At 37.0% G+C, this 19,495-nt stretch overlaps 1 protein-coding gene across 1 annotated transcript in view; it reads right to left on the reverse strand.

Annotated features, from left to right (window-relative positions):
• The window catches only part of skap2.L (src kinase associated phosphoprotein 2 L homeolog), a 182,358-nt gene that overhangs the window by 44,706 nt on the left and 118,157 nt on the right, over positions 1-19,495 (reverse strand). The window contains 1 exon segment of the mRNA NM_001094992.1: positions 5,380-5,451. Coding sequence (NP_001088461.1) covers positions 5,380-5,451 — 72 coding nt within the window.

Below are 19,495 nucleotides of genomic sequence, written 5' to 3' on the forward strand. Positions count from 1 at the left end.
TTCCAGAATTCAACACAAAAACATGGAGGCACATTGTACATATATGGGACATGTTATTCAGAATGCTTGGTACCTGGGGCTTTCCGAATAATGGATCTTTCCGTAATTTGGATCTTCATACCTTAAGTCTACTAGAAAATCAAGTAAATAAACCCAAAAGGCTGGTTTTGCTTCCGATAAGGATTAATTATATCTTAGTTTGGATCAAGCACAAGCTCCTGGTTTATTATTACAGAGAAATATTTAATAATTTTTAAAGATTTATATTATTGGGATACATTGGAGTCTATGGGAGACTTTCGGAGCTTTCTGGATAAGGGGTTTCTGGATAACGGATCCTATACCTGTAGTTATATAATTAGAGACAGTCTCTCTCAGGCTGGATGCCTCATTCCATTCCCTGCCTTGTTCTGATGCTGTCATTCACTCTTCCCTGGCAGAGTACATCAGACAAAAGCAATATGTACACGTTCTCCCCTATTCATGTGCTTCAATCAATCCATTCTAGGCCTGTATCCTGTGTAAAGACAACAGGCAATCAGCGTTTGTTTGCAAGCATATCCTTGCAAAAGCAGAGTGACAATGAATGTGGTGATGAAACTGCCATACACACCATTAACTGATTGATTATTTAGCACTTGTCCTTTCCCAAGCACAGTAATAAATTCTTCCCCCATACAAGTGCTGCAATCAGTATTCAGTGAATGCACAAATACACTACACGTCGTTGTGACCACAAAATGCATCTGTTTGCTTTCACTTGGCTTCAAAGGAGTTAACCTTTGAGACCAAGGTAACAATATTTTTGGCAGATAAGTTGGCAGCAGAGCAAGTGTAAGGCAATGGCGACCGGCATGATAACAACATAGATTCTTAATGGAAGGAGAAAAAAGGCAGAGATACTCTGGATCAGCTCCGCCAGGCTCAGTATGATCTTAGAACAGCAGGCTCAGTGTATTGCCCAGCGCTCTGGAGCTCACATTTGCATGTCATTAGCAAAATGTAAGCGTAATGCAGAGTTCACAGATAAATTAGCACAGGTTTAGCGGCTGCAAAAAGACGTCAATTCTCCTCTTTAACTCCTTGGCTTTCACACGGCTCACATAGCAATAGCTTTGAAACAATTCTAATCAATATAGCATTGCACTATTCAAGAAATTCGGCAGACTAATGGATATTACCCAGAGTAAAGTAACAGTAACACAAACAATGAAAGTGTTTTAAAATAATGAAAAAATAATATACCGTTGCCCTGCTCTGGTAAAACTGATGCATTTGAAATACAACTATTGTTTTTATAAACAAGCTGCTGTGTAGCCTTGGGGGCAGCCATTTATTTTGAAAAAATTAGAAAAGGCACAGGTTACATAGTAGATAACAGATACGCTCTTATAGTATATAATGGGATTCTTCAGAGCTTATCTGCAGTGTATCCTGTGCCTTTTTTCCTATTTAACTTGGAATGGCTGCTCCCATGGCTACACAGCAGCTTGTTTAGATAAACTATACTATTGTTACTGAAGCAAACATATCAGTTAAAGGAACAGTTCAGTGTAAAAATAAAAACTATGCAAAATAAAAAAGTATTTCTAATATAGTTAGGCAAAAATGTAAAAAAAAATCTATAAAGGCTGGAGTGACTGATGTCTAATTTAATAGCCAGAATCTAACATCCTGCTTTTCAGTTCTCTAACACTGAGTTAGTCAGCGACTTGAAGTAGGGCCACATGGGACATAACTGTTCAGTGAGTTTGTAATTTATCCTCAGCATTCAGCTCAGATTCAAAAGCAACAATTATGGCCCATGTGCCCTCCACTCAAGTCACTGATTGGTTACTGCTTGGTCAAAAGGGTAACCAGTCAGTGGAAACCAAGAGAGCTGAAAAGCAGGAAGCAGTGTTCTGGCTATTATGTTAGACATCCAATCACTCCAGCCTTTAAACATTACATTTCAGATAACTATATTAGAAACATTTTTTATTTTGCACAGCCTATTTATCCAGCTTTTACTTTTATACTGAACAATTCCTTTAAGATTTTAGATTCGATTTTCTAGATTTATCATAAGAACTCGAATTTGAATTTGACTATTCGCCACCTAAAACCTGCCCAATTGGTGTTTAAGTCAACGGGAGAGGTCCAGGGATCAAATTGGAGTTGTTTGCAGCCTTCCTTACATTTGAGTTTTTTTCTGATAAAATTCTATTCGAGTTTTTGGGTCGATTCAATTCCTCCGAGTTTTAAAAATTTGATTTTATTAATAATTTTCAATTGGTTGAATTTCAAATTTATGGGAGTGTGCCTCTAAATTGATTATTTTTTTTAAAACATTTTTTTTTAAAACATTTTACTGTTCCTTTGATTCCATCTTTCTCTTTCATAATCTGGCATCATAAACTCCAGCTAAAAACTGACAGCAACATCACATTGATGTAAGTTGTCCCTCCGATTTGTATGGAGAAATTTGGTACTTTAGACTTCAGTTGATTTCCATTAATATACTTTTTTTACTTGAAAAAACTTACTCCACATTTTTGAATTTTCCCCTATGTGTGGTTTACTAAGATGAATTTCAGTCCTGGAGAGCGCAGGTCAAGAAGTAAAAGGTCCATAATTAAAAATTGTACACAGCCACAATTATGCATATTTTCATAAAATTCTAATATTGGCAATCCCGGTAAATTATTCTTCCTAGTCCTTTAACGTGCTTGGGCAAATTTAGTACTTTGCACAGATGCAGTATCGATCAATGGCAGGTCTAAAGTATAGAGTTCCCCCATTTCTTTTGGCGTTGAGCCCCAAAAACTTTCACTGCAAAAATAAAATGCCTATTGACTTCAATGCATTTTGCAAATCATGTTGTTTTGCTCATCACTAGTGAGCATCATTTAACAAGATCAGGAAAATGTGCAAAGTGCAAAAAATAGTTCTCCTTGGAAGGTTCCTAAAAGGTGAGGTATTGTGCATGCAAGTTTGTATTGCAACTTCAATGACACAAACTTGCATAAAGAAGTTGCACTTACAGTTAACAAGATCCATGGTCACTAGTGATGGGCGAATCTGACCGGGAAATGGCGAACAAATTCCCGAAGCAGTGAAAAGTGACAACGCATTGAAGCCTATGGGTGTAAAAATTATTTTGACAAGCAAGCATTTTTGACACAAGCAACAGTTTTTATACGCGCTACTATTTTGTCCAAATGCATTAAAGTCAATGGGCATCTGAATAATTTTGACGTGCCAATTTTTTTTTTGTCTGATTTTTTGCAGTCGAATATTCACCACAGTTTAGCGAAAACAATTGCAAACTAATGCTGCATCCAAGCTGGCAGCAATTTCAGGTTTCCCTTGCACTTAATTCAGAACAGGCTAAGTGGGGCACTGATTCTGCTTCAAGTGGTTAGAGCGTTTCTGAAGCTTGGGTCACCCCCCCCCCTCGTTCCCCAGGGCTTACTTGTCCTGCACCGAAGGGGGTCCAGGGGGGTTCCTATTGCTAGTGCAGAGAACACTATTGCACCCCCTTCACTAGAAGAGGTGAATTTCTGTTTAAAAACTGGAAATTTGTCTCTTAAAGTTACTTTTTGCTGCCACTGGTAACGCTTTTGGAGCTGCCATCTGATGTGAGTTGTTCAACTCACCTTATTGGTGCAACGCCCCTGTATAAGTGCAAGTACCTTTGTGAATGGCCTCAATGTGTGCTCAGCTTTGCATCCACATTAGTGCTTTACACTTGCAACTGTACCTGCGCTCCCCTGCGTTCCGTTTTTTGGCGTTCAGCCGCAGGGGAGCGCAGGAATAGACGCAAGTCATTATTTGAAATGGGGCTGTACTCACTCAGGCGCGTGTAGGCGCCGAACGCAGGAAAAATGCAGCATGTTGCGTCTGAACCTGCGTTCGGCGCCTACACGCGCCTGAGTGAGTACAGCCCATTTCAAATAATGACTTGCGTCTATTCCTGCGCTCCCCTGCGGCTGAACACCAAAAAACGGAACGCAGGGGAGCGCAGGTCGGAACGCCCGTGTGTAAGAGCCCTAAATGAGGCTTTTTGTTTTTATGCGCAATTTGTTTTCCTTTTCTGTTATGATGATAGAATCCCTTTAGCATTCCTGGTACATTAATGAAGGGAATTAAAGGGTAAAATAAAGAGCATGGTTGTAAGCGTTCTCAGTTTCACACATTGTACTTGCAGTGAGATTGTTACACATGATTTGGATACTTCCTTTATTTGAAACACAAAGCTAGCCTAAACACTTATGGCAACCTGTTCCTGCTTTCCTGTGCGGGTCCTAAAATCAACCCCTTGTATCCTGTCCACATGTCATAGAAGGAAAGCACCGGAAAGGTACTTCCTGAGCAAGGTCTCCATGTCCTCCCTACTTCTGACAGGACAAGAGAAGTAATGTATATAGCACGTACATCCCAGACTGCATTTCCTTACAGGACACAGTTCAGATAGGGCCACCTTGCCTTTGCATTACAGAGGTGTAAAGTCCCTATAAGACTCACTACTTCAATAAAAACTTTGTCAGACATTTTTAAAATATTTCAAATACAGAATCCTTCAATTTTTTTTACGAACAGCCAGAGATGCCCGAAGGCCAATGCAAATCTCTACATCAATAACTGTTATTCATTAATCTATTTTCCATTTTGGTGATATACCAATTAACACCGTGGCACCCTGCCAAGCTTCAGAAGGTAGCTGAACACTCGTTATTGCTTTGGTTTTTATGTATTGTTTCTTTTACTCCCCGCTGTTTTATTTTTTCTTTATTCCAGGGCTATTGCTTTCTGCTGTAATCATATGCAATGAAGATATGCATGGCCAACATTTAAACAGGCTGCAGATCAATTAGTGGTCTTAGGTTTATCTGATTTTTATCAAAAGAGACAGAACTGTGGGTCGATTGGCAGAGCCTGTGTCAAGTTGACCTTTTCAGAGACGTCTACATTGCCAGTCCCTTGGGCTACTTGTTGTCCCTTGTCAGCATTTGAATGGCAGAAGCCTGTTCTGTTCAAGCACAAAGTATACACAGATGTCTATATTACATTCTCATAGGTGTGACAGTGACTGCATGTTGTATCTATAAACTGTCCTTTAGCGGTGACACTTCCTCAATGATGATAAGCTAATTTATGCAACTAAATCTCCTTTGTGCAGAAATGAAAGCTAATTGAGTCATTACAAAGTAATTCAGGAAGGAATACCTTGTATAAATGGGCTTACTTTAGAAATCCTTCTCAAGTGTTTTTCATGCATCCTAAATGGTTTGAAGCAGTTTAGCTGCCACAGGATATCCAACCAAAGCAGACAACTTTTTAGGGACATGAATAAATTAAACTGTTGCAAACAGACAACTCAAGAGACATTCAATTTACCTGATGTATTATTCACAGGCACCGGAGTTGCTTTCTGGGTCTCTGTTTCGGTCACAGGTTTCTCGCTTTCCTCTGAAAAGTAAAAATATTTAATGACAGGCAATTAGATTTGCAAAAAAAAAAGACTTATCATTAAATGAATACTGTACAGGGCTTAATGACACCTAATAGGGAAATAATTACAGTGTGGGTAACTGTTTGCCAGGTTATTTAGGTAAAAACAACATTAGCCTATTGCTGACAACATTTGTTTTCTCTTGGGTGTTAGAATACATTGCTTCCTCCCAAGGCCATTATACAAAGGAGGGCAAGTGTTCTACACAACCGGTAAAGTAGGAACAGCTGCAACGCAAACATTTTCACAACAACCTGCCAATATGACTTAATCTGTTACTCTCACGTTGACTGATTACACGGCTTCTCCTGTCCTATCAATCGTTGCGCATTCTTGTGAAATTGTCAGCAAGATTGGCAACTTTCAAAAATGGAAACCACTGACTCATTTTGCTTGGCTCAGAAAAGAGGCAATGTCTCTGGTCACTTGAAATCAATGGGCAGAAGGTCTATCACTGGAGCAAGGAAAAAGCACAGCAAATACTACTGCGTGCAGAAGATAAAGAAATGTATTTTTGTAAGAAACAAGATTTCTGAAGTAGTCTCCAACAGAGACATACATTATGCCAAAAAACATGGATTTTGAGAACAAATTAACACCTGCTTCTGAATTTAATGAGAGGGAAGCACTGAGTGGCAATAAAGGCTGGCACAGTTATTGGAATTGGCTCAGTTCAGATTTTTATATTGTTGTCTCCTGGTGCTAAAGTCCTTCTTAGCTTGAAATATTGCATTTTTATTACATAGAAGTAAATTAGCACTAAACATCCTTTGCAAAGATAATATTTACAGGAAAATACCAGTTGTACTTGGTTTGTTCATGCTGGTTCAACCACAAACTTTCTAAGCAGGGCCCTCTTAACCTCCTCTAGTGGTCAGTTCTTGTATGTTACCTATAAGTGTATACACCCTTCTCTTGTACACTGCTGCAGAATATGTTGGCACTGTATAAATATGTGTTAAAATAATATTGTATGGGGAGTGGCTGGAGTACAATTTTTAAATTAGGATATTAGGAAGTATGTACATTCATGGGCTTTCTATTCAGCCACAAGAGAAGTGTATGTGGCACTAAAGAGCTGGATACACAACAGCCAGTCAATGTCCACATGCCCAGCAGTAATTCTGGAATCCAGAATTGTTCACCAAAAAAGGAAAAACAATGACGTATCACCATGTGCATATCACCAGTTGAGAGATTAAGCCTGGCAGCTCATAGTTGAAATGATAATATTAATAAAAAAAACCTTGAAAATCAGGTAGCAGGTAGGAAGGAATGTTGAAATTCAAAGGTAATTAATAGTGTGTCTTCTAATGCACATAGTTATTAATCTAGTACCTTATATAAATGGAGTAATATCAATTATATAAATAAAGGTAATGGCTAGTTAATAATTATTTGTGAGTTGTTTTCAAAGCTGTCTATTCTGCTTCACTACAAGCACTCTGTAGCCATAGCCTTGTATTGTAGATCACATCCAATTTGCCCAGTCTTTGTTTATATTCATCATTCTGATTTAGGCATAAAGAGTCTGACTGAAAGGCTTTTGGCTGGATGGTACAGCACATTATTCTTATTATACCTGCCTAAGCCTAATACCATTAGTACCAGTCAACTCTCTAATGCCCAGATAATACCTGTAGGGGCAAATCAGCTGAGGGAATTGCAATGGAAAATCCTTAACCCACATCGAACACTTGGGGGCACATTTACTAAGCTCGAGTGAAGGATTCGAAGTACAAAAACTTCGAATTTCGAAGGTTTTTTTTTTTTGAGTACTTCGACCATCGAATAGGCTACTACGACCTTCGACTTCGATTTGAACGATTCAAACTAAAAATCGTTACACTATTCGACCATTTGATAGTCGAAGTACCGTCTCTTTAAATATAAACTTCGACCACCTACTTCGGCACTTTAAACCTATCGAGCTTCAACGTTAGCCTATGGGGACTTTCCCCATAAGGTTTTTTAGCTTTTTTTGATCGAAGGAAAATCCTTCGATCGATGGATTAAAATCCTTGGAATCATTCGATTCGAAGGATTTAATCGTTCGATTGAACGTTTTTTCCTTTGATCGATCAAAGTATTTGCGGTAAATCCTTCAACTTCGACTTAATTAACTCTCGATATTCGACCCTTAGTAAATGTGCCCCCCAGTGAGCAGAGTGACAACTACTATTTCTGTTCACAAAAATCCATCCTCCGTGAATAGGAGAAGCAGCAACTGTTCTGTTTCTCAAGAGAGTTTGCTGCAGCTGCCTGTGATCACGTCATTCCCAAAGTACTCTAGCAATACATTTTCCCAATGTCAGCCAAAGTATGTTCAGGAGACATTCCTTTACTGTACTCCACAGACCCAAGACATTGTGTAGTAATATAACATGTTTATAGAGACAAAAAAAGATGAACAATGATTTCCTAATAACGACACTAGTATGTATTAACAGGGTTTCAGTCACATATTCGTAGGAGAGCTCTATTATTATAACATGCATTTCACCATATGCACCAATGGTTTCTTTTTTTAAGTCAGTAGGACCAGATCTTAAATCCTAACATCCGCAAGGTGTCAAAAGTTTGGACAACGTAATAAAAATTAAAAAAAAAAAAGAAATTAAATAAATTCCTTACTAATGATGAGATGCTTTTCATAGCATAGGTTTGTTAAGTCAATATAATAAAGCAGGCAGTAATACATAACAATTTTGCACCAATGCCTGCATCTGCTATATTCTCTGTACAATGCTTTATAATTATGAACATGATTATTATTATTATTAATAATAATATATTTTGTTAACCTGTTAACACACATGCGCGCGCACACACACACACACACACACACACTAATATGTTATCAGTAAACAATGACAGTTCCGCTGCATAATGAATCAAGCTGCACAGATGGTTTTCATTAAGTGGTTTCTATGGAAATCAAATGGCAAATCTGGAAGATTCTTGCAAATAAGCAGCTTGTGTTTACATGCCTCTGAGCAGCTATGAGACGCGTACGTTTTTACAAACTCCCATGAACTCTAAATTCGACCCTTGATAAATCTGCCCCTTAGTGCATATATATTATTTTTGCCAAAGTGCATAACCTTGCATTTATCAACATTGAACCTCATTTTCCAGTTTGCTGCCCAGTTTTACAAATCACTGTGCAAAGTGGCAGCATCCTGCTTGGAACCTATAATTCTTCACAATTTTGTATCATCAGCAAAAATAGAAACAGTGATAGCCCCGCCTAGCAGTTGAAATGGGTGGAGACATCATCCTGATAGATTCAAAAGGCTGTTGGGCACAGGGAGTCTGCAGGATCTTTGTTTCATAATGTATTATCTAAATGTTTTTGAACAAAACTACTAACGCATTTACAGCAAACTGTTAAAAAGGAAGGGGTTTCGGCATTTCCATGTAATTGTCAATATCCCTTTAATGTAGATTTTTTTTTTTTTTTTTATAATTTTATTTTATTCTTGCAAATTAATGAACTTTATCATTCTTCAGATTTCCAATTTTCCATTTGAACCTCTAGTTTACTGACCCTCTGTTTCAGAGAAAACATAAAATATGAATAGGTTAGAAATAACTGGTATGTCAATTCAAATGAAAAGAAAACAACTTTTCCTTATTGATGTAAGTGGCATATTAAAGTGTACTGCAATGGCACACTAGCATATAATAATCTTTTGCGTTATGTTCACAACCTACAATATAATTCCAAATCAGAGCACAGAGGTGAAATTGATGAAATCGAGCATTCCCCAAAACATTGGGAACATGGCTGTAGGATGTGACGTTATATCCAGAAAAGAACTGTCTGCCAATAGTAAAAGAGAGATTAAGAAACTTGAGAGAGGTTGAATGAAAACAGGGGTTCTTCAAATTTATGAAGGAGCAAGGATTTAGAGACTGAAATTCCGGAAAATGTAAAGAATCGGTAATGGCGGAGCTCACACAGGCATGTATCGTCTCCTGGTTGGTAAAATAAATAACGGTTGTTTTTAATTCATACATCTTTTGGAGTCACAAAAATAGCAAATATTAATAATTTAATTTTTTGAGGTGCATCAATTGTAATTTTATATATTTATTGGTGTGGCACTTATAATTTATATACAGTATTATTGTGTTTGATGGTTTCTCATGAATTTTTATTATCAACATTATTTTTTACATGCACTTTACCTTTAAATATTGATTGACATTTATTTGTTAACCTATTTAAACACAAAAACACTTGATGTTCACTTAACTCTGAGGAAGTACAGAGGCACGAAAAGTGTACGTTTTTGCACACCCACTGTCAAATTGTTCTCACATTGTGTGTTTACAATAAAGCCAAATTGTTATTAATATTAGCATCTTCATTATGGATGTGACGCTCAGCGCTCGCTGCGAGTATCTGTTGCAAATACTAATGTACCAGTTGCCTACCTTAATAATAAATTGGCCCATAGTCCCTCATTATAAATATCTCACTTTGATATATCAGTTCGTTTTTTGAGTTTAATTTAAATATTAGTTTAGGGTTTTAATGTTATTTATAGCAAACTTTACAAGAGAATATTAACATATTAACAGTTCACTAAGACAACACAACCATAGCACTGGTGCAGTGCTTAAGCACTTATTACACATTTTACACTATTTTGAGAGTCAGGCAATTAAAAAAAGCACACATATCAGTTCATTCATAATCCTTTTCAACAAGTATTTGTAGATGTTCAGTCCACATTCAGTCCTGTATAATAATTTACTCCGCTTTCAACAAAAAAGATAACAGTGGTATGTCTTTCATTTCCCAGGACTGGAGTGTTTTCTGAACAAAGATTTTTAGTGAAGCAGTATTCAGTTGTATGAAACTAAAGCAAATGTGAAAAAATTGTGGGCACCCTTGTAGTTTTGCTCATTTGAATGCATGTAACTGCTTAATACTGATTACTGGCAACACCGTATTGGTTGTAATAGCTCGTTAAGCCTTGAACTTCATAGACAGGTGGGTCCAATCATGAGAAACAGTATTTAAGGTGGCCAATTGCAAGTTGTGCTTCTGTTTGACTCTCCTCTGAAGAGTGACAGCATGGGATAGTCAAAGCAACTCTCAAAAGATCTGAAAACAAAGATTGTTCAGTAGCATGGTTTTGAGGAAGGCTACAAAAAGCTATCTCAAAGGTTTAAACTGTCAGTTTCTGCACAGATGCTGTAAAATCCAGGTCTGGCAAGCCAAGAAAAATACAGGATTGTGAGAAATGTTACTGACAATCCAAAGATCACATCCAAAGACCTGCAAGAACATCTTGCTGCAGATGGTGTATCTGTAAATCGTTCTACAATTCAGCACAATTTGTATAAAAAACATCTGTATGACAGGATGAGAAAGAAGCCCTTTCTGCACTCACGCCACAAACAGTCACTTGTTGTATGCATTTAGACAAGCCACAGTCATTTTGGAGACAAAAATTTAGCTATTTGGTCATAACAACAACAACTTTGCATGGTGGAAGAAGAACAACGCATTCCAACTACTGTTTCCATAAGGCATGTTATATATTTAAAGGAAATTGCTACTTTAAAAGCTCAGCCACTGATAAACAAGAGAGTTTCCCAAACTTTTTCATATGACTGTAACTACAATATTGTTTCTGATGACAGCTCTGTGATGGAGTATGGTGTACTTTGGAAGCATGGGTCCAGACATCCTCTTAGACGAAGAGGTAAATTTTAATGTTTGTGATAACCTGGATATTATTATAAAGGACAAAAGGGTTAATCCCTAGAATGACAATTGCACCATCACTGAATGCAAGAAGTTATTGGACTGATTATCATGACTTTTTCATTTTCTACGTCTCAACCTGCCCATTTACTATATGAGATATTCTGCAGTGGTGCCCAAGACAACATTTTGGACCGTGAGGAAACAGTGGGAAAGGGACCTGTTGTTTTCCAATAATGTTCCAGACTCTTGTAGAAGTTATAAAATATTGTATTTGAAAAAAGCTGAGGGATAACATGTGCTGTAGTCAATTAGCACTTGGGTGCAGAAAAAGACCCAGTATCAATTGGGTACCCAATTAGAAATATAAAAATGTACTCCACAATCCAAAAATGTTAAAAAGTACAACAAAATCTTTATTATAACATCTTCAAAATATACAAACCCCACAGCCTACAGCCTTACGTGTTTCATGCCCAAATTGTACTTAGTCATAGAAGTTATATCAAGTACATTGGTTCATTCCGTTATGAAGGATATTTTTGGAAAGCACAAAATAATTCTTTATTTTGGCAGTTAACTTTTTTTGTGGCCCTCTGACCTGTTATTAAGTTCCCAGCACTATGTGTAGAATTCCGAGAGGATGGCAGTCTGCGCACCACCCATTGGAAAAAGGTAATTTAACCTTCTAGAAAACCACAGTAAACAAAATAGTAAGCCAACTGCTGTAGCTACAAAATGCATCATGTATCTTAGCCTACTAAGGACCTATGACAACCACACAGAGGTAACATACAAAAATGGCAAAAGAAAAAAAAACAGCACTTTCTTTAATTTAGCAGATTACAGATTTTCCTTTTTCCTTTAAAGGTATTCAACTAAGATGTGAAAGGGTTTCTTTACTTTTAAATCCAAGCAATAAAGATTGCAATTTATAACTGGATTATACGAGGAACAGTGGATTCTGCATTTCATAACAATTCTGAAAACCTGTATCACCATATATGTAGCAATGCTTAAAGACTGGGATTAAGATGGACTAACCCCTGTGATCCAGGCTAAAGGATGGAAGTAAGATTTCCATGTATGCACTATCAATTTAGTGACGCCAACATTTCAAAGCGAGCAATGAGCTAGTATCAGACTCTTTGCCTAAATATTTAAAGCAGTCCTAAAACTAAAAGCAACCCCAGAAAAGGGCTATTATTCTTTCTCACACTTTCTCACCTCTGATGCAGAAAAGATATCCAGAGCTGTTTAATATTAGCTATAGTCCTTCATTAGGAAATATTATTTTTCCAAATAATGTCATGCCATTCTTACAAAGCAGGGAAAGGAACCATATGTATGAATTCTAGAAGGAATGTGTTGGAAATAGACTAATCTGTATTGTAAATAAATTTTTCACATGTAATACGTTTCCATCACAGAAAAGCTAGGGAGTATGTAGGTATCACAGGCGCTCTATATCATGACACACACGTTAAAACTTTCTGTGCCCCCATTAGGAAAGCATTTTTGGGTACATTTGAACCAAGATTTTTCTACTTAGCTCTACTCCGCATACAGCCAAACAAGGAAACCTAAAGTGGCTCTATATGGCCCGATCTGTTCAGGCGGTTTAGCTGATTTGGACTATACAGAGCATCTTGGCATATATATGGCAATTTAAGGAAGAAGCAGTATCCACACACCATGCTGTAAGTCTTTCAGACTGTGGTTTGTCTGTCCAAACTGAAAATGTAATCTGCTGTGACTTTTTTTGGCAAATGAATGATACAAAAATGAGAGGATCTTGGTCAATGGCTAAATATCTGACATTCATTTAAACTTCCTACTTATTTTGCATTGACTTTCATTCTGGTCTGTGTACAGCATGGCCGCCGACCCTTTGAATGAAGATCAGAACTTTTCTTGGTCATGTGGCTGAAAGAATGAACAAATTAAAATGGTGAAGAAAAATATTTAAGCTATATTACAAAGTGTCAGATGCTGAGGTATCCTGCCAGAATCTGGGCACTTTGAGTAAGCTTTTAGATCTCTTAATAGAAAAAAAACTGCAAAGGATGGGGGACCATGATAGATTTTTGGGGTACACTACTTGCAATATTAAAGTGTTCAAAATTGTATAGTCTTAGAGGTTTTTGAAACCAAGAATAAACTAATTTTCCTTAAAACCATAAATGCCATGAAAGCTATTCAAAGATCAGAACAGAAAAAAAGCACAAACAAAAAAAAACGATCCACAAAAAATCCTATAATACTTCTAAAAATTAGTTTTTCAAGGAAACTACTAGTCTTTGGACTTTTGGATGGTACAAGCAGATCAGCGTGGCTCCCATTAGAGTTTTTCATAATTTTTAGAGTTTTAAAGAAATAAAAAGAGCAAAAGAATTTTTAGACAACAAAAATCAATCTGTGAAAAAATAGAAATTAGAATGTTAGTAAATAGGCCCCTTAGAGTGTATAGTTTTCTGGTTGCAATCTAGATGCCTCTTTAAATACATGTATGGGATCTGTTATCCAGAAATCTGTTATCAAGAAAGCTCTGAATGATGGGAATGCCGTTTCTCTTAAACTCCATTTTAATTCATTTTGTTTTAAAATCATTTTCTTTTTCTCTGTAATAAACAAACCTAACTTGTTCATGATCCCAACTGACATAATTAATCCTTACTCAATTTAATTAAGGTTTAAATTATATTATAGTAGCCTTAAGGTATGGAGATCCAAATTACAGAAAGACTGCTTATTAGAAAAAAAGCCAGGTGCCAAGCATTCTGTGTAACAGGTCCGATACCTGTACTGAAACATCAGCTTCAGGAGCCCATATGTAGAATCTCTCTGTACATACTTTCCTCAGCAGGTATAGATAATATTTAATGTTTTCATTTGCCAATTCCTGATATAAACAGGCTATATGCAGTGCAGTACATAGACTGGTACTACCGCTAGTTCTTACTTACATTTCTTGAAATAACATAGAAAAATATAATTAAACAACGTGGCTGTCCTTTTTGACAAAAAAGTAACTATTTTTATATGACCAAGCTCCTTTAAAGGAGTGGGGCAAGTGCTCAGTCAGTGACCAAGGCTATTATTATCTTTTATTTCTATAGCACCAAAATATTTTGCAGTGCTTTATAGAAATCGTTCACTACCCAGTGGAGCTTACAAGCTAAGGTCACATTGACATACACTATGGTCACATTTATCGAGAGCAAGTTAACCTGCCTGTATGTTTTTGGAGTGTGGGAAGAAACTAGAGTATGCATAAGAAAACCACCGCAGACACAAGGAAAATAAACTCCATGAGTATAGTGATGTGGCTGCAATTGAACCTAGGACCCCAGTGCTGCAAAGCTGCAGTTCTTTTTGTAGCTCCTTGTTAATTTTTTTTCTTTAATTAATATTACAGATGCACTCAATCCAGAGTTTGGTTCTGGATTCGGCTAAATCACAGCACATTTAGTAGAAATAAAATTTGCCTTAAAGTCTAAATGTTTTTGTTCACAGATCTTGTATTTTTTAAAAATTATTCTGAAACCCTAATATGCAAATTAGTGTTTGGATTCACGTTGGTATTTGGCCATGTTTGTGTGTTCGAACTGAGTATTTGGCTGAATGCTAAATGTTTTTATCAATATTGGTTGATTTATTAAGCACCCCCCAGTAATTATAATTGTTTTTCCTGTCAAACATCTCTTCTCTCTGCTCAAAAACTCAGTGGCCAGAGGTTCTATTCTAGGATTTTGGGGAAGCAGGTGCAGCTCAATAACTGGCAGAAACTTTAAGAAGACGTTGAGACTAGATTTCCTTTTGAGTGGGTGGTGGCCGACCATAGCTTTACTGATAAATATGTATTAATCCAGATAACCTGCCATAACAGACATTTCAAATATCCCAATGCCAGCCACTGCAGTAAAATAAACCATGGTATCCAGTACCAATGGCAAAGACTAAATATATAACTGTCAACTGCTGTGACATACAATTAACAAACACAGCAAATTTACAAATAAAACAAATGCTGAAATCAGAGTTATTGTGCAAAGTAACACACACACAAGGCATTATACAGTAAGTACATAAACAGCATACAATACCCACCACCAAAGGAGAGGGCCTGCATTGGATCGTGCCAGCATTCCAGTGCCCTCAGGGTGAAAAAATAAGGCAAGGAAAGGCTCTCCCTACTTTTAAATATTTACCTCTCCTCTAGGTAGTCAGTCCCAAGCTAGATCCTAACTACTCTGGATTCCTTTTCCTGCAGGAAAAGCTCTCCCAGTGGCGCCGGGCACTCTCTTTTTTGTCCCTGAATCTTTGTTGTGGTCCTTGGTTGTGCACATAAATAACAGAGCAGAAGTTTTGCTTTTGCATCTATGTACTGCTTTTATTCTACTAGGCATGTATACAGCCCAGGGCAGCAGAAAGGGATCCCTGGAACTGGCAAGAAGATGGCGGGCTTACTTTTATAGCACCCCAGGTAGTCATGTTTTTCAGTGAAGAGGAAGTGCTGGCCCTGGGTTTAAGGTAAGTAATTATAATCACTGGAGGTTGTGTACCCAGTGGTTAAACATGTTGTTCTCTTTTAAATGATGTTTATGCTAGAAACCTACTTGGGTCTGTTTTTTTAAACCAGCGCCGACCCGCTGCAGGACTCTAGTTTATGCTTTAAGTTCTGCAACAAAGTATTATATTGGTGTGCAAAAGAGAAACATGCCAACTTTATCAAATGTAAGTAGTGATGGGCAAATTTATTCGCAAATTTGTGACATTTCAGACACTGGCAATGATTAACGAACGCCCGTTGACTGTAATGGGCGCCGGCATCAACTTTGATGCTGGCGCCCATTTTAACGCCAGAGAATTGTCGCCAGCGTCAAAATCGCCGTTTCGCCCATCACTAAATTCTTGTGATCGTAACACTCAAATCACTACAGGCATGAACTAAAAGCATGCCCCTAAGTTCATTGAATACGCAGGCTCCTAACTTAATCCATTCTGTAAATTGAAGATACAATTGAAAGTGATCAGGGCTATGCAAGTTTCTTACACAGATGATATGGTAAAAAAAGAGCAGAACCAGTTACTTCATTCTACAAATAGCAGAGATATTTGAAACATTCACAAGCTGTGCTTTGTTTCAAAATGTATTCTCTTATGTACACAGGCAGGAGAAGATTTACAGTGAATGGTTAGGTAACATGCGGTTACTGCATCTGATGTAAACTTGGCCCTGCTGAAAGTTATGCCTGAGAAAGTAATTTATAGAACATAACTACAAGGGGACAGCCATTTCGCTGCAGCACACTTCAGAAAAAGGAAATACAGTTCTTGGCAGCTTCCACAGGAAAAGTCTGGCTCCCAGATGCTTTTTCTATCCCACAATTGCTTAAACATTGTTTAAACAACAGTCTTTTTGCACTTACTGCATGGGTAACCCACAGACCAAAAAAAAGTTCTCTAAAACTAACAAACTTCTTTTTTTCTATTTTAAATTGTTTTCCCCTGTGCCATTTAATTTTAAGGCGGATAAACTCAAGGTCAATAGGTCTGTTTATATGCTGTATTAAAATGGAGGTGCCTGGTTATTTTATCTGTGCTAATTATTTAGGCGGCATTACACGAAATTGATCACGCTGCAGAAGTGTGCTGAATAAAATAATTAACTGATAAATACATTATACAGTATATGGATATTTATATGTATGTTCAATAGGGGAGGGCCATTTATCATCATTCTCATTTTAGTTGTTGCATAGTGAAACCATGAATAAACAATTTTTCTCTAAAACCAGGAATGCCATGTCATTTATTAAAAGATACTAACATAGGGAGGCTCATTTAGTCAAATTTTAGTGGTATTAGAGCTTTTTGAAACCACAACTATACTAATTCAGAAGATTAAAGATGGCGCCCGTGAACATTTTTAAACATTTTTTTAACACAAACATTTTCATGAATCTTAAGGTGCCCATAGACGTTACAATTACGATCTTTGCTGGAAAAGATCTTTCCAAGAAAGATCATTTGTTTCAATACACACGTGTAGGGCTGAATCATCAGATATACAGGTTGAAACTGGAGGCACTGCCATGAAGAGAAATTACCAGTAGCCTTTCATTTAGAAAAGGGGATTCAGGACCTGTGTATGGTAAGATATTAATAATGTATATCCTATAACACAAGTGATGGTTAAAATATTGTTACAATGCTTTAGACTGAAATCCGTAATCATTGATAAAGTCAACAGTCAGGAAGTTAATGGGCAAGGCATCCAATTACTGCTTTGTCTCTTCAGATGACCAGACAAAGAAATCAAGTTGAATATGTAACATTACAGCTTATTGTTTTACACTCTCCATTAGGGTAAGCTAATCACTTATCATGTAAGTGTAATGCTACTTGGGTCACCCAGTTACTCCAGTAGAACACAGGCCTCAGTTTGGGTCTTCACTGTACTGTACTTCACCGCAAGGATTTGTGTAGCTTCAAACACACTAATCTGAGGTTTGTAGACTATTTAAGAACACATAGGTTCAACACACTCATGAATGGATCCCTCAAGTTGTTATTTCAACACAATGGGGGCTGTACATATATAAACTTGGGAAATATTTATGCCAGCAAGTATCAGGAGCATGGAAAAAGACCTTTGTGAATCCAAGGCACAGAAGGAGCAACAGAGTATCCAGAATTGAGATGCTCTTTTCCTTTTATAACTTGAAAAAAATAGACCTTCATTTGTAGTCAAATACTTGGTCAGATCCCACTTAACTCATAACAAGATAAAAACAAATTTGTAATTGTAACTTCCCTTTAATTCCACACATATCCAACACTGTGTATAAGCAATCAATCTTCAATTTCCCTTTTAATGACCTCCATGATAAGAACACCCTGTCCATTGGTTTTCCTCCTTCCTCTAGATGGGTCAGACACCACAAAGAGGTGGTCGTTGAAAAAGCAGAGAAAGGCCACATGAAAACTAAGAATTGTACTTCTCTATGTGTGCAGGTTTAAATAAAAGGAAATTGGCCTTTCTGTAGGGGCCCTTAATGGAGGTCAGTATGCTACTTGCATACATTATGTTTGTGCTCACCCGTGATATGCTTGGAAATTGGCTGCTGTTGTGCCTGGTGGAAATATTTAACATAGTAGGACCACTGCTATCTTTAATCTTTAAAGCTTCCAGGAATGCTCTAGTACTGGCAAAAGATGACAAATGCCATCAACTAGTTCATGGAAGTCATTAAATTAGAGTAGGCAAGCGGCAGAGAATTCCCTTAAGGACTGTTCTTGTTCCTTGTAATGACTCTTGCTGAGCCATTATGTACAATCGGATATGCTATATGCTGACAAGTAAACTTACATCACATAGATCTGAGAGGGAAATCAGTGACTATTCTTGGTATGCCATTATCAGAACAGTCTTATTCTTATTCACTAAACCTATATAGCATAATGAAAATGAATTGTATCATGCTAATTTGCTTCAAATGGATAAAGGCGAGCATGCAAAAATGCCTTAAAGTTTTGGTATAATGTATTGATGTTAAATAACTAGGGAGTTATGTTTGAGTGTGTGCCACATGATATGGCTTTCTATTACACATGATATAAGGAGCTGTTATCACACAGAAACCAATGAACAGATTTTTTGGCCCACATCTTCAAGCAGGTAGCGCAATCTCCTCAATTTAGGCCTGCAGGCCTCCAAGTATTTTTATGGTCCTAATTTTGATTATGGACTTTTTTTACATCACCATTTTTAGGTAATTCAGATCTTGGTGATGTATGTAAACTGGCTCATTACATGGGAATAGATGAACAACACTGAGGTACATCACATCTGTTTTATCCAACCTTTAGGGTTTTGGAAGCAGAATTTTTACAAATTCTGTATTTTTTGCAGTAGTTTGTTTCTATTGGTTTTGGCATTGCTGATTCATTTTTCAGTACTATTTAATTTGATAAGTTAAAATGGCTTGGGTATTGAAACCAATGTTTTTCTTTATTTAACTTTGAAGCAATGATGTTCACACAAAATCTCTTACTTCTGCAGACTTGAATGATTTGTCCTTTAGAAGTATACATTGTAGATTATATGTAGTAAATCAATGTAAGGTTATTTATTATGGCTTTAAAAATGGAAATGTTGATTTTATCCTTAACAGACCTACTAATGGTACTTTATTATTGTTAGGAAGATTTATGTTATCAAAAGGGTCTATCCAGGCTAAAAGGTGTTGCCTGCCAGGGCAAGGGATTAA

The sequence above is a fragment of the Xenopus laevis genome, chromosome 6L (genome assembly GCF_017654675.1).
Source record: "Xenopus laevis strain J_2021 chromosome 6L, Xenopus_laevis_v10.1, whole genome shotgun sequence".
NCBI classification, from domain to species: domain Eukaryota; kingdom Metazoa; phylum Chordata; class Amphibia; order Anura; family Pipidae; genus Xenopus; species Xenopus laevis.